Source organism: Gymnoscopelus microlampas, assembly GCF_963454915.1.
Source record: "Gymnoscopelus microlampas genome assembly, chromosome: 19".
In the NCBI taxonomy this organism is placed as follows: Eukaryota; Metazoa; Chordata; class Actinopteri; order Myctophiformes; family Myctophidae; genus Gymnoscopelus; species Gymnoscopelus microlampas.
The window spans coordinates 23,940,054-23,954,724 of NC_139956.1; the positions used below are offsets into that span (position 1 = coordinate 23,940,054).

At 44.7% G+C, this 14,671-nt stretch overlaps 1 protein-coding gene across 3 annotated transcripts in view; it reads right to left on the reverse strand.

Annotated features, from left to right (window-relative positions):
- The window catches only part of LOC311034863 (ADAMTS-like protein 1), a 141,637-nt gene that overhangs the window by 6,477 nt on the left and 120,489 nt on the right, over positions 1–14,671 (reverse strand). For all 3 annotated transcript variants that reach the window (XM_084042888.1, XM_084042887.1, XM_084042889.1), the window contains 7 exons: positions 12,114–12,424; positions 8,776–8,905; positions 5,681–5,891; positions 4,360–4,539; positions 3,344–3,497; positions 1,541–2,576; positions 1,311–1,438 (listed from right to left, as the gene is read on the reverse strand). In XM_084042888.1, the coding sequence (XP_083899014.1) occupies positions 1,311–1,438; positions 1,541–2,576; positions 3,344–3,497; positions 4,360–4,539; positions 5,681–5,891; positions 8,776–8,905; positions 12,114–12,424 (2,150 nt within the window). The remainder of the gene's footprint in view (positions 1–1,310; positions 1,439–1,540; positions 2,577–3,343; positions 3,498–4,359; positions 4,540–5,680; positions 5,892–8,775; positions 8,906–12,113; positions 12,425–14,671) is intronic.

Consider the following 14,671-nt stretch of genomic DNA (forward strand, 5'->3'; position numbering starts at 1 on the left):
CAGTTCCAACATTTGTCTTTGTCTAACATTATCAAGATTGTTGGCTCTCTTGTTTGTAGCTTTGGAAGACTCCTAGAGTTCACAAATCACGATGGGACTGTTCAACATCATAGAAATGGCATGAGAGATCTATTTAATGGTACATTTTCCATTTAAGGAAATCCATTGTGCTCTGTGCCACATTATTTTGTGAAAGTCTCCGACCTGGGCTCGCTTCCTATCCGTGAAACGAGCGCGATGTCGGAAGTATAACCCCATTATGATGTGGCCTTTTACTGGAGCGGACTTGAAAGGTCCATAAGATTCTGTTTGGATCTTTTTCAACACTTTTAAGCTCCTTTATCCCCTCCGTTTAGATTAGGCGAATGGGACGCACCCGCCTAATCTGCTTTGAAATGCTGCCTGGAATCTCTAATTGTTGTCGTATGGGGAGTGAAAGTGCCGGGGTATCAGGAAACGGACGGTGGCGGCTCTTTGATGGTGAAGCGTACGGAACGGTCACCACTAATCACGCTCACTCTGAGAACAGGAGGGACGGTAAAGAAGTGACCCCGCTGGCCGTGAGCTCAGATACATTCTCAGAGGCTGACGCAGTCAATGTAAAAGCTTTTATCTGTAGTGTGTGTGTGCTTGTGTGTGTGTGTGTGTGTGTGTGTGTGTGTGTGTGTGTGTGTGTGTGTGTGTGTGTGTGTGTGTGTGTGTGTGTGTGTGTGTGCGTGTGCGTGCATGTGCGTGTGCGTGTGTGTGTGTGTGTGTGTGTGTGTGTGTGTGTGCATGTGTGTATTGCAACATACAGTGTTCAAAAAGATACAAGCTGAAAGCTGCACAATAATTTCGACAGTGAAATTAAACAGGTGAAAACAAACACAAAACCAGGCATGTAAAGTACTAGTGCACAGTGGTGGACTATAATATTGTTTTTTTCAACATTTTTATCCCACGATTTTGTAACCCCATTTTTTACACCCAGTGCCAATTGTCTATGTAATCCTGGGCACTACCTTCCCTCTGCCAACCTAGGGAGGCCAGGGCCGAGCTCATGCCTCCTTCAATGCATGAGAGCCAACTGACCTTCTTGTCACCTGACAGGGGAGAGTTTCCCTGGTTGGACGTAGCGCGTGGAAGGAACACGTTATTCCAACCAGTTCCTTTCCCCTCCATCAGGCACACCAGCTGGCCAGGGGGAGGCAGTATAGTGACCAGGATTTATAATATTGTTTTTTATTGAGAAAATGTAAGTTTTATTCAAAGTATATTGATGGTATAATATAAGATACTCAAAATGTTACTAATGCATATTATTTGTTCACCTATAAGCTGCAGCCTTGATGCCAGAGAGGTGGAGCCTAGGTGGTTCCTTGCAGTGCACGTGTATAGGCCCTCATCCGCCCTGGACGGAGACTGGATCCTCAGCGAGCCATCTGGCAACAGGCCTACTCTGCCAACGCAAAGAGCAGATAACCACTGAATCTAGAACACTTCGTAACTGTAAATTCTTTGCACAGGTTATGATTTAGGAGTGCAGACCTGCATGCCTTACCTGCTGCTGTATTGCAACTCCCTTCCATTCTTGGTCCAGGTGAGGTTGGGTTCTGGATTTCCCAAAGCCTCACACCTCAACTCCACACTTGTCACCTGGCGCTGCAGTGATACCGGCGTCCCTACATGGACCACCAGCTCAGAAGACGACAATGCCACGCCAAACGTCCTTGGCCGCTGTATAATGACTGGGCCTCTTTGTCTCGTTGTATGGGATTTTACGTTAGGTTTGTAGAGGAGAGGTCCTTGAGTGGAAGACTCTGCTTTGTCCGGAGGGTGAAGAGTAGATTCATTGGTCTCGCCCTGAACCACAGTCAGCTCGCTGAGCAACTGGGCAATGAGCAGCTCCCCCTGCGGTCTGCCAATGCCTTCAGAAAGGTTATGGGCGATCTCATCCAGCTTCTGCGTCTCAGCAATCAGTACGATTGGACTGGAAAGTTCTGCGGACGCTTCCTCTTCTTTGAGCGTAGACCGGTTCTTTTCGCCGGAGCGTGGTACATCGACAACGTGTTTGTTTTCTTGGACGGAGCCTCTGATGGCGAGCAAGTGCTGGACGATGCCGTCATATCGGTTGAGGGAGAGCCGTAGCTCCTGTAGTCTCTCCCCTGCCAGGGCCACCTCCTGCTGGCTAGCCTTCCGCTGTCCATCCGGGAGGAGCCACGACTCCCCGCCCTCCGGCACGGAAAGCTTCTGCTTGCTGCCGATGACCTTCAGGACAAAGTTCTCCTGGGCCTGACCTGCCACACAGGTGTAGACCCCAGCGTCAGATGCACGCAGCTGCTGGATCTTGACATAACCCAGGGATGTGATGGAGATGTGGGGGAGGCCAACCAGGGGTTTCCCTTCCTTAAGCCACTGAATGTGACCTTTGCGGAAGCGCCGGGTTGGACATCGAATAACCACAGACGTCCAAGGGAGCAGGTAGGCGTAGCCTCCCACGACGAACTGTAGCTTTCTGCTCTTCCTCAACTGGATGTAAACCTTCTTCTGGGTCAGGACGGTGGGGTCTGGCTTGACAATGTCTGGGCCCATGGTCTCTGTAACAGTAATGGATAGGGAAGCAAGGCGAAATAATGTCAGACATTGATGAAGACAGGACGATCCAAAACTGTGAGCTGAACTAATGCAAAAGAAATGTGCACAAGTTTTGTCGAAAATAGATGATCTACAAGCTTGCAACGCAATTGTGACACATTGTGAGCTAGATTGGCTATTTTCAGTGAATAGATTTAATGTAGTATAGACTCCTGGGGGACCCCGGTAGGGAAGTAGGGTTTAAGTGGTTACATTAGATTGAATTACATTTTTGGAGCGTGATTCTATTTATTTTCAGTAGGCCTTTCGTTAAGTCCCAAAACAAAAAATGCAGTGGAGGCTAAGATTTCAAAAAAGATTAATGCGTAGTGGATAACAGTTTGAGGACGAGGCCTGCTACTTTGTTTTATTTCGACTTCGATGGTTTTAAAGGTCAGAAATACAAGTAATCCCTGAATATCCACGTTTCCATCATTCTCCTTTAGCACACTGGAAACAAGACAAAGGCTTACTTGGGCCAGTGGCTCTTTTTTTTCCATGGATCTAAGATCGTCAATTGTTTTCATGAGAAATTCTTGAGCTTAACCTGAATTAGCCTCAGTCCCCCAACAAACACAAACATTGACCAGGGCGGTTTAAAGAGAATTCATAGCTGGCTCCGGAATGTTTTGCTTGCTTAGCACCACCAAAACCCTGTTGGCAACTTCAAATCTCCCCGCACTCCTGTATGGAACGGAACGGCGCTCGACTCAAACAGAGGCTCTCTTACTCTCACAGGGCCTGAGGGAGCACGGCCGGACGCTGGTGGGCCTGGGCGTCGGGGCACAGGTCTCAGGGGCCATGGTCTGATACTGCCCGTTCTCCCCCTGCCTCTTGCAGACCACCTGAAGCCTCTGGATGCCCTCACCGCACGTCACCGAACACTGGAGGAAAAAGGGAGTTACTATGGTATGAAAACAGATGTATCCTGTGCATATCCTGTCCTACCCCGTCCTGGCATTGATTTTCCATCATTTATCAAGTCATATGGCAAATGTCGTGTGTCATGCAGTATCTTACTGTATATCATGGCCACAGAAAACACTTGTTTCTCATTGGCTGGCTGGCAGATGTCCACTAATATTGAACATCGGTACATTTTAAGCATAGTCCCTGTCAACAGTTTTAATTACTGTTCTAAATCAATGTTTGTGAACTGCATGTAACCATAATAACAGTGATAAACAAACTGTAGCAGCTGTTTGTTGGGACTAGAAAGTGGCTGCCAAGACAACCCAGCTTTTGTTTGTATTTTTTCTCCAAGTAAAAAAACGTCGCTTGCATACAGCGCCATATCACATATCACTCATTATACAGCAAGTGAGGTTTGGACCAAACTAGGTACAGTAGGTATGAATGGCAAGGCAGGAATGTAGTACAGTAGGTATGTACTAGGTCACAATTATGACATTTTAGTAGCGATGTAATTGTGTTTCTGTCGTTGAACATTGGAACATTATGAATAAAAATTACTGTTTCTGTTTGGCTTTTAGGCTTCGTAAAAAACAAAAGTTGCACAGGGCAGATATGACATATATATATATATATATATATATATATATATATATATATATATATATATATATATATGACTTAAAACAAACTTTAATAGTGGAAATTTTAAATATATAATACATTTTCAACATAGAAACGATTATGACGATTATGCAAAAGAATTAATGCGATTATGTAATAATTGTGACAGGCCTAGTACTGTATGTACATTAGGATAAATACTAATTCTACCTGTGACCAGTCAGTCGTGATCCATCTGGACGGGCACTCTTGCGCGGCACAAGGCTGCTGGTTTGGGGGATTGACAGACGGGCAGAAGGTGTCCGGCAGCTCCAGCACGCTGCCGTCTGCCAGCCTCTGTTTGCACAACACCTCTCTCCTCTGGACACCGCCACCACAGCTACGGGAGCACTGCGGACAGAAAACATGCTAGTGCACTGGCTCTCAACCCTTACGGGTCTGTAACTCTCTGGGACCCCAATCTACAATGTAGTCCACTACTATCCAGACACATAAAAACAAGAGTTAATTTAACCCATTAAGACCTGAGGCCAATTCTACAATTGTCTTCTAAAGCCTCAGTTTATGAAAAACGTATGTTGCTATATATCAGTGGTGCTCAAAAATATTTCATGTCAAGGACCCCCAAAATTATATGTATTTGGCCGCGGACCCCCATCTCAAAATATTTTGTTACAATGACCCCCAGAAGCAAAGATTTGAGTTAAAATGTTGGCTTTCAAATTTTTTATGTATTCAAAGATTTGGGCAAATTTTCAAAAATAGCAGATCTACAAGCTATTATACAAGCTCTATAAGCTTGTATATATCTGCTATTTTTTTTAAATCGTGAACATCTAAAATGACACAGATGCTTTCCCAGTTTTGCATTCTGAGTGTGTACAAATGGAACCAAATGGACCCCGTAAGGGAACATTTTGGTTTCATTTGTACACTCTAAGATTGTACAAATGGAACCCGGCATGAGAAAGAGCGTGCTAGTTCACAGGGCTTTTACTGACAAGACTGTATTGAAAATGAGGGCTACATAGATTCAATCAAGATGTGCTAATTAATTGCAGAGAATGTATCACCAGTTTTGAGATTTAATTTAATTTGTGTGTGGTTAGGCAGAGAGAGTTGTAGATCTCAGTACAGTTAGTGTACAAGACACTGTCATCATACAGTAGTATTGACAGTCTTGATTGATATCTATTTTGCAACTAGACAACTAGACTCTGTTTCAAACCTCAATTATTGACATCTATCCATCGAATGACTGTATCAATTATCATTATTATTATTATGAACTGTTTCTTATTATAATTTTCCCCCAAATGTAGACATTGCCAATTCCCCCTGTGGACTGTGATCTGGTTCACTGCCAGGCTTCAGTGTTGGTCTGGGGAAGGTGTGTAGACAACAACATGGACATGAATTGAACCTCTGCCTCTGCCATGGTGTTGGCAGAGGCTGCACCACCCAATTTGCCCATATCAATGACTGTATTGACTGTGATGTATCATCATTATTATCATCTCTCATAATGTACCTGTCCCCAGTCTCTTGAGTCCCAAAGAGGAGGGCAGTCAAAGCGGTTGCAGGCTTGAACGGGGGTGGGCTTGGGGGCACGACACTCCTCATCCCTGACACTCTCCGTGTGGTTGCGGTCCCGTGAGGGCCGGTGAGTGCAAGCCACAGTGCGGGTCATCAGACCCACCCCGCAAGTAGCGGAACACGAACTCCATTCTCCCGTCTCCCACCTGTGGGTTTTAATCGCAATTTGTCTGGTTTATGCACAGTGGCTACCACAGCTGCTTTCCTAAATGTAACCACAAAGCATATCTAATTTTTACTTGCATTCACTTGGTATCTGTGTATATTGTTTATTGTTTATTTGGATCCCCATTAGCTACTACCTTAGCAGCAGCTACTCTTCCTGCGGTCCACAAATATATTACGTATGACTTTCAATTAAAAGTAATAGTATGTTCCATAACAATATATTATTATATTTAGATATGAATCTGCCCACAGCAATGCATACCAGCGTACTGTAATCAGTCCTGTCTGTTTGTTTGTAAGTGTACATATCGTTTGGGTAAAAATGTTCAAAGGTCAAGGTAAAACGATAAATAAGTTCAATAAGTTTAGGACAAATAAGATCAAGAAAAAAAATCAAGAACAGTTGGGAACATTTTCAAGAAACTTTGTGGGAAATATCTATTTGCTGCCACAAAACCTTTGTGTCAAAAGGGTCATAACTTAGGTGGACATGGCATAGTGCTGACTCACGTTCCATATAAGTGTGCTTGCATTTGTTAGAAACATAACAAAATTAAGAGTTTTTTTAAAGGAATGCCCTACCTAACAATATATGTTATATTACTTTGTTACGCATCAAAGTAATATTATTATGTAATGTATTACTTATGTACCATGTTACCCCACCCAACAGTGATTCCATTCAGAAGGCTGGATATACTGTTTGAATATAATGCCAACCTCCACTGAAGAAGCCTCTCTACAGTCCCATTACTCAATAAATTACAATGTTCATATCTAGGCAGGCTAACAGCAAATATCAGTCTCTCACCAAAAATGATTTAAATGACAAATAGCATATGAACAGCGAATAAATAGAGATATGAATAAGAACAGCACAAAATGTTCACAACCATTTCCTAAAACCGTGTGGGAAAACCATGAGGTAAACTTTGGACCTTTATCCTCAATAAGCCTGTCTAATACAATGTCAGAAGATCAGGGTGATCAATCCCTCGCTGAAGTTTTTCTCAGAATGTTTCTCGGGTTACACCAATCTTGAAAGAGTGGTGGCCGTGCCAACTTTCATATTGTTGCATAACATATATCCAACCTCAGTCACAAGCCCTTTACGGAGATCCCTGAAATCATTGGTTTGGAGTGAGATGGCAGCCACTTCACTCGTCCGCTTGACAGATCGGGTGATATTTCAAAACTATTCCTATTTACACGAGGCTTCCAGGGACCGAAAGAGAGTTGGGAACGGAGCTCGTTTCTGCACCGGGACAACGCTCAAAGCCAAGCCTTATGGCTGCTTCCCTTCAGAGGGAACAGGATCCAAGTGGAGGAATATGGGAGGGCGAGGAGGCCTCTGGGAAGGGGGTGTCGGGCCAAAGGAAACAAGTCCAACGCAGCGTTTGTTGTGCCTGAAAACAAGAATCAAGGCCTGGAAAAACAGCCCGAGGTAAGGCTGCAAGCCTCTGGATTTTCTGACATGGGTGCGAGTGGTGGAACACCGGCGCTGTGCACAGTGTTAACTTGAAACGTGTGGCCAAACACACAATCTACTCACCGTTGTGCCACAGCTCGGACAGATTAACAACATGCCGTTATGTTGTTTAACAGGGCACATATATCATTTAAAAAGGAATGAATATTGAAACTGAATATTGTGTACATATTTACACACATTACAGCAATCATACACATATTTACACACATAAAACTGATTTAGTACCGCTGTTAACAATTCTGGCAGTTCCACAAAACTGCATGACAGATCTTCTCTGCATCACAACAGTTTATGGCCAATGGTGATGATGTTAAGTGGGAGAAAGTGAAATATTACGGAAAACTGTAAATGACATTATGAAACAATAGCCTCTATCAATCAATCGCTAAACCCTATTACAATAACCCCCAGTGGTACAGATAGTACATGCTGGTAATCGAAAACCTTTTACGCAAAAGGGAAAAGACAATAACAGCATATTTCTGGCATTGCACTCATCGCAGGCTATTCCAGGCCTTCTCAAATCATCGCCATCTTGACATATGATCACAGAGCGCCGTTTGCAGTAATACGAGACGCCAAATACAATGTCCATTTGTTTCTGTTATGATAGTTTTCCAAGTTTTTTTCTAAACGGTAGCCTCTCCCCCCCACGCTTCCATGCTGTCAAAACACCTATATTTCTTTAAAAATGTTTCTTCCCTGTGGGGGAGGAGGATGGATGAGGATGACACTGCAGAGGCCTAGTGAACATGGACATCTGATCCCTATTGTGTGTGACTCCAGACTGGGCTCAGCTGGCTGTCCCACTGGCTTCATTTCCTGCTCTCTGAGATACAACCCATCCATTTGTTGTCAGGCTGATTCAGTGTCACTGGGAGTTAATGTGCCTGTGAACTCAGATGATTTAAAGGGGGATGAAACCCTAGATTCTGTCGTTTGTTTTCCAGTTCAGGTTAAATACTATACAACAGGGTAAAAACACGGTAGGCTGCATCCGGTATAGTACACCGTGATGCAAATTAATAACGGGTGTGTTAGATTTAACCACATGACATGAACTGTAGCGCCTCTATTCTGGGGCATGTCATAATAGGCAAAAAATATTCTGAACATTCGGCGGAAATAGCAGAGCTATGCGCTGTGAGCTTGTAAATCGGCTATTTTCGGCAAAGAGATTTGGTGTAGAGGGAAAAAAGGAGGGGGCCAAGGGGTTACGTCACATACAATACGTTCAGATGTGAAGATGTGAAGTAATACCTGGTCAGTAAAATGCTAATTATTTTACATGCCAGATATTCATTTAGGAGAAATATAACATTCACTATGTATAGTGAATGTTTCAGGCCTGACAGATTGGAGGGTCTTACCTGGGTGGGCAGGGTTGGATGTTGCAGTCCTGGAGGAGCTGGGGGGGACGGCGAGAGCTCACACACAGGCTCTGGTCCACTGTCTCCCTGGTCTGCTTGTTGAGACACATCACCACAGCCTCCTGCACACCTGACAACATAAAGCACCCACAAGGCAATCACTAGGCCAGTCCCCCTTGAAGAGGGCACCATGTGCTAATCACCAACATGGCCGGCATTTTGCCCTTACTTTATACTCTGGGAAACCCCTGTGTCAGTTGGGGAGCACACGTTCATTTGGTGGATTCTTCATCATTCTCAACATTTGCTGATACTGTCCAGAGCAGCTTGGGTATGATAGTGGCAGGAGATGTACTGTATGTATTCCTCAAGCATACAAGTGACTGGTGTTGGTTGATGTGCAGTTCACTGGATATTGTGGGAACCGAATCTATTTTGTTTATCATCAATACACGCTTTGGCAGAGCTCAGCATAATGGATCGATTACACTGAGGAAGGTTCTGCCGAAACGTGTCCATATGCTGCCTGCGCCTATCTAAATATATAGGACATTTCTGTGAGTGCTGGCATTTTTCTGTTCATATGAACTGAGCTGTGCACCCGGCAAAGAGACTACTTGTTGAGACTGCTTGCATTCTTTTAAGTTACAGTATATCAATATGTTAACATACATTTATAAATTAAGTTGGACTCTGTTCTTATATTCTTTGTATAAATACCTTGTTGAACCAAGAATACACACACATGTGCGTGCGCACACACACACACACACACACACACACACACACACACACACACACACACACACACACACACACACACACACACACACACACACACACACACACACACACACACGCTGTTCTTGTGTCTGTTACCCTCACATTAGCGAGCTCACACACAACATATTGAAAAAATACAACATATTGCTAACAGACGTTGCATGGAAGCAACCAAAATATTAGGCGCCCCTTTACAAAAACGAGCAGTGATTGAATCTAATGGAGCCTAATGTACGTCAAAACAACATGGCTGCATACTCGAGCTGTGGGCCGCTCAGCACTGTGATGTCAGGCTCTGTTAAAGGCAGAGGAACATAACTCGGCAAGTCTGCTTCTGATGTTGGGGACAATAACAGGGAGGCAGGCGCTTCAAACGGCACACAGCGGTGTGATGGTCCACAGGAGCACAGGCCTTGGGGTGTGTACGTGACATCCGATACGGGTCTCTAATCATCTCCGAATGGGGGAACTTGCTGGGTGTGGGTGCATACACACACAAGCAGCGAGGCGAGACCAGACGAGCCTGCAGCATTGTGCAGGAACGACACGCTTGTAGGCAGACATACACACACATACACATACACACAATAGACCTACAAACATTATTCCCACTCACAGACATGTATGTACACACAAACACACACACACACACAAATTATGCAAGCATAATCAGAGGGCACTCTCACTTACGTAAACACAAATGTATAAACGCACACGCGCACACACACACAAACACGCACACGCGCACGCGCACACGCACACGCACACACATGCATGTGGCACTGAAAGCTTGGAAGTGGAGGTGAAGAGATTTAAAGTGGCCTCTAACTCAGGTTGGCAGGATGTTTGGGAAAACGGTCTCTGTCTGGCACCCAGTTTGCCCTGCTGCTGTGCGAATTGGTGATGTATGACCTTCAGAGTTAAACTGGGTACACCATCCATTATCATCCTATATCATAAAGCTCACTTCTACTTCAAAGGCCATACATGCATGGGTTTAGTCACCCATTGACATGGTGTCACCACCTATTGCTGTGACTTCATACAAGGGTCTTGTCATAGTAAGTGGCACAGATTTACTGTTGCTGAGAGAGTCTCACAAGGCTTTGCCTGCAAGAATAAACGTGAACATAAACAATACCTACATACACACTGCAAGGGACAGTATAGATGATTATACTATATATTATATAGGTAGTGATTAGATACTGTTTAAAACAGCAGTACAGATGAATGTGCATTCCATTTAAAAGACCATACCAGCAGCCTAGCAAGTTTAGTCGATTGACTACGACTCTCGGTGTACAGTACTTGACTTTGCTCCCGACCATTTTCCAAAGCAAAATGTGGATTGTTTGATTTTCTGGGAAACCATTGAATTCCATTCATTTTCTGTACAGTAAAATCAACTGGCAGAGACAACTTGCTTGAGATAGATCTTCCAACATAGTGAACTTTAAGACACCTTCTTTTTTGTGAAAGTTATGTTATTGTTGTGTTTTACTGCATATTAAAGCATGGATTGATTTGGAAATTCGAGACAAAATAGTCCCTGGAGAATAGATAGACAAAATAGAGTAGATGGATAAAAAACAAATTCATGCAAGCCAACATTGACTGTAAGTTCAATCATATGTTAAAGGGATTCTAGGCAACATTAAGCCTAAATTTTAAAAATATTTATATATATATATATTGCATTTTTCCACTATATAATGATGCTGGGGTGTTTTCCTGCATTGAAACACAGTCCTCTTTCTGAAATCCGTATTTTCCCTACAGTTTATGTTTCTCCGGGACGTAAATTAACGCACGCATGTGTGCGTCCGTGTGAAACCGAATGGAACCGAGTGCAGCCGACAAAAATGGAACAAGCCGCCATTGTTTTTTGTGGGCAGTTTTAACTTTTTACTTTCGGTTTTAAAACACTCTCAAACTTCTTTTTTGAGGCACGGAATTTACTTATAAGATAGAATTTAGTTGTTTAACTTCATATATGTGGTCAATTTAAGAACCTATTTAAAAATAAAAGTTCAGAGAACCGGCAGGGGCGGACCGGGCGGGCAGCGACACGTATTGTATCCGAATAAAGCAACCTATTTTCGGCATGGCCCGTTTAGAAGTCCCCCCTGCGTCACCCCCTGGTGGTCGGGGAAACGAACTGCTGATGAGGAGGGGGGGAGTGGAGGGGCAGTGTTTGACAACACTTTTTTTCTTTTTTTATCTCTGAACTTGCCTACAATCCCTTTAATGACTATTTTTTTTTAAATACAGCTATTTATGGTAAAATGGTCTATGTTTATGTACAACATATAGCCAAAAACATGAGTTGACAATGACAGGTTTTTATCAGTGGTTATCAGTCGAAATTTGGACCCACCCATATTTTTTATATTGAACTGTTCCGTACGTCTTCTACTCTATTATCTGGTAAATAATATATTTAGCTCCTGTTATTCAATATACGATTTTGTATCGATTCTAATGATTAATTTTGAACTACTTGTTTGTTTGGCAGTGTCTTGAGTCAAGACTCAAGACCCAATGACCCATACCTCCTCCACAGCTCTCGGAGCACTCTGTAAATCCCTCGTACTCCCAGTCGTGCAATTCTTCCCTCTGGGGTGTACCCGTATCCTCCTCCTCTTCCTCCTCCTCTTCCTCTGCTCCTCCTCGGCCATCCGTCCCAGCACAGGGAGTGCGGTAGCAGGGCTGGAATGCCGCCGGTTTGACCCCCTCGCACTCATCATCCGGCAAGTCGGCCACCGTCTGGGAAAAGGACAGCAGCACCTGGCACTTGACTGTCCGTCGCTGGGTACCGGCACCACACGTTCTGCTGCATGGTTTCCAAGGCCCTGGGACGAACCTAGTAGCAGAGGGAGGGGAAGCACTCAGAGGTTGATGGGTATTGACAGGTAAAATGAATGTGTGTGTGTGGGTGTGTGGGTGTGGGTGTGGGTGTGGGTGGGTGTGTGTGTGTGTGTGTGTGTGTGTGTGTGTGTGTGTGTGTGTGTGTGTGTGTGTGTGTGTGGGTACAGTATGTGTGTATGTATGTATGTATGTATATATATATATATATATACTAGAGTTTCGGGGGGCTACGCCCCCCTCAACCCCAGCCGCGCACGGGGCTTTGCGTTTGTTGGTCCCTCCGTGTCCCTGTGTCTATATCCGTGTAGCTGCAGCACAGAGTGGGCAGTATAGATGGGGATTATGGCTGTTAGAGGCATGTACGCGCACGGGGCCCGCGTGGGCGTGTGTATATGGGGGTAGACAAATTGTCTAAGTAACATTTGCAAAAAGGGAGAAAAAAAAAAAAAATTGTAAGAAAGTGTAATGTAAAAGTTACAAAATGATGAAAAATAAGTAGAAGAAATTATATTTTGTATGTTTCGCGGACCACCAGGGGGTCCGCGGACCCCCTGGTGGTCCGCGCGGAAATCGTGGGATGAAAATTTCCAAAAGGAAAAAAAAAAAAAAAAAATAAAAAATATGAAGGTGGTTGCTTGTTTTTCTGAAAGCTGGCGAATGGCAGCCCTTTCTGCAAGATGGCGTCCGGCTGGTGTTGTTGTGAGTACGTGTATTTGGGGGGGGGGGGGGGGGGCTGTGGAGCTGTGGAGCTACATAGTTCTCCAGAAGACACACACAAACATACACCATCTACAATGGACGAACTGAGCAGCAATATAGACATTCACCACACGAACGTGCATTGTTGACAAAGTGATTGCACAGCCGCTGCAGGCATGACAACCAGGTTAGCGTTAGCGACATGGCAGCTATCACAGCGCCCTGTCCGTCGTGCTGCAACTGCCTGTGATGGCTACAGCAGTAACAGCAAGCTGTCTGCGATGCCATTGTCTGGAGACTGCTCTTAGCGTGACACGACCAATGAGAGTGAGCGCTGTAGTTGTTGCTAAGATACGGTGGCGTCTCTGCCCCATAGCTTGTAGATCTCTCACACATGATTGGCGTAGGCTGCGTTGCCAGGTCTGACTTTGTGTCTAAGCAATGGTCGGCTTATTTTTGCGCGCCTTTGGGCTCGTTTGCATTGTGCGCACGGCAGCGCTTGTTTAGCGTACGTCAGCGCGACGTGGCAACCGACGTGGCAACGTGAAAGGTGATTGGCTGGTGAAAAGAAACACCCGACGTTACACCAGAAATGGTGCCTGGAGAAAATGGTGACCAAAAAAAAAGTTTGGAAAAAAAGGAAAAAAAACCCGCAGCGGCTGCCTGCTGTTGTGGTGATGAGGTCGTGCGCACGGTAAACGGTACGAAGCTGCCTCCCCTTCCGTTTTGTCCGACATTTGGTGAGTAGAATTAATTATGTTGCGCGGTGGAAAAGGTGTAGTGAACAGTGAGATGTCCCCTACGCGAGGCGTAAATTCAGTGCGGCCGCCGTGGCGAGTCAGTAGGCGACATGTGGTCTGGCGGTGCGTTGTTTATCCGATAACAGAGCTGTGGGGTGTCATCACCGAGGGTGCGGAAGTTGCTCGCCATTTATATAGTTAGATACTGTATATAGTATATACACATTTACAGAAGGAAGTACTTACACATGCAGTCATTGGGTGCGCTCATGCGTGCGCGCGCACACACACACACACACACACACACACACACCGACAGATTTCTTTTGATTCTGATATGATATGGCTTCGTTGCCAACTGGGAGTTCTGACTGGGAGTCGTGCGATATAAAGCCTTATGGAGAATATCACCGGCTTTTGGCATTTCTCTGCCTCACACAGATTTTTGTCATTTGCTGCTAAGTTCATAAACTGACAAAGTATTTGTGAAATCCAGTCCTGCTGTGGTTAATTGAACAGCTGCGAGGCATTAGGGCCGGCCTCCCTCGGATAAAGCGCTTTGATGCACGTCCTCGTCTTTAAGACTGGATCAGAGAGGGGAAATGCTACGAGATCGGTGGACTTTATTGGCCAAGACGAATGCAGGAAGGCCCCGACTGCCAGCCTGCTGTCAAATCCTCAGTGTATAAGGGATGCAAAGGGTGAGGAAAAAAAAGAGATGAAAATTGAAATGGAGAGAATGGAGAGAAAGAGAGAGCAAAAAAGAAAGAAAGAGGTGTCTAGTAGGTTGACAGCTATATATG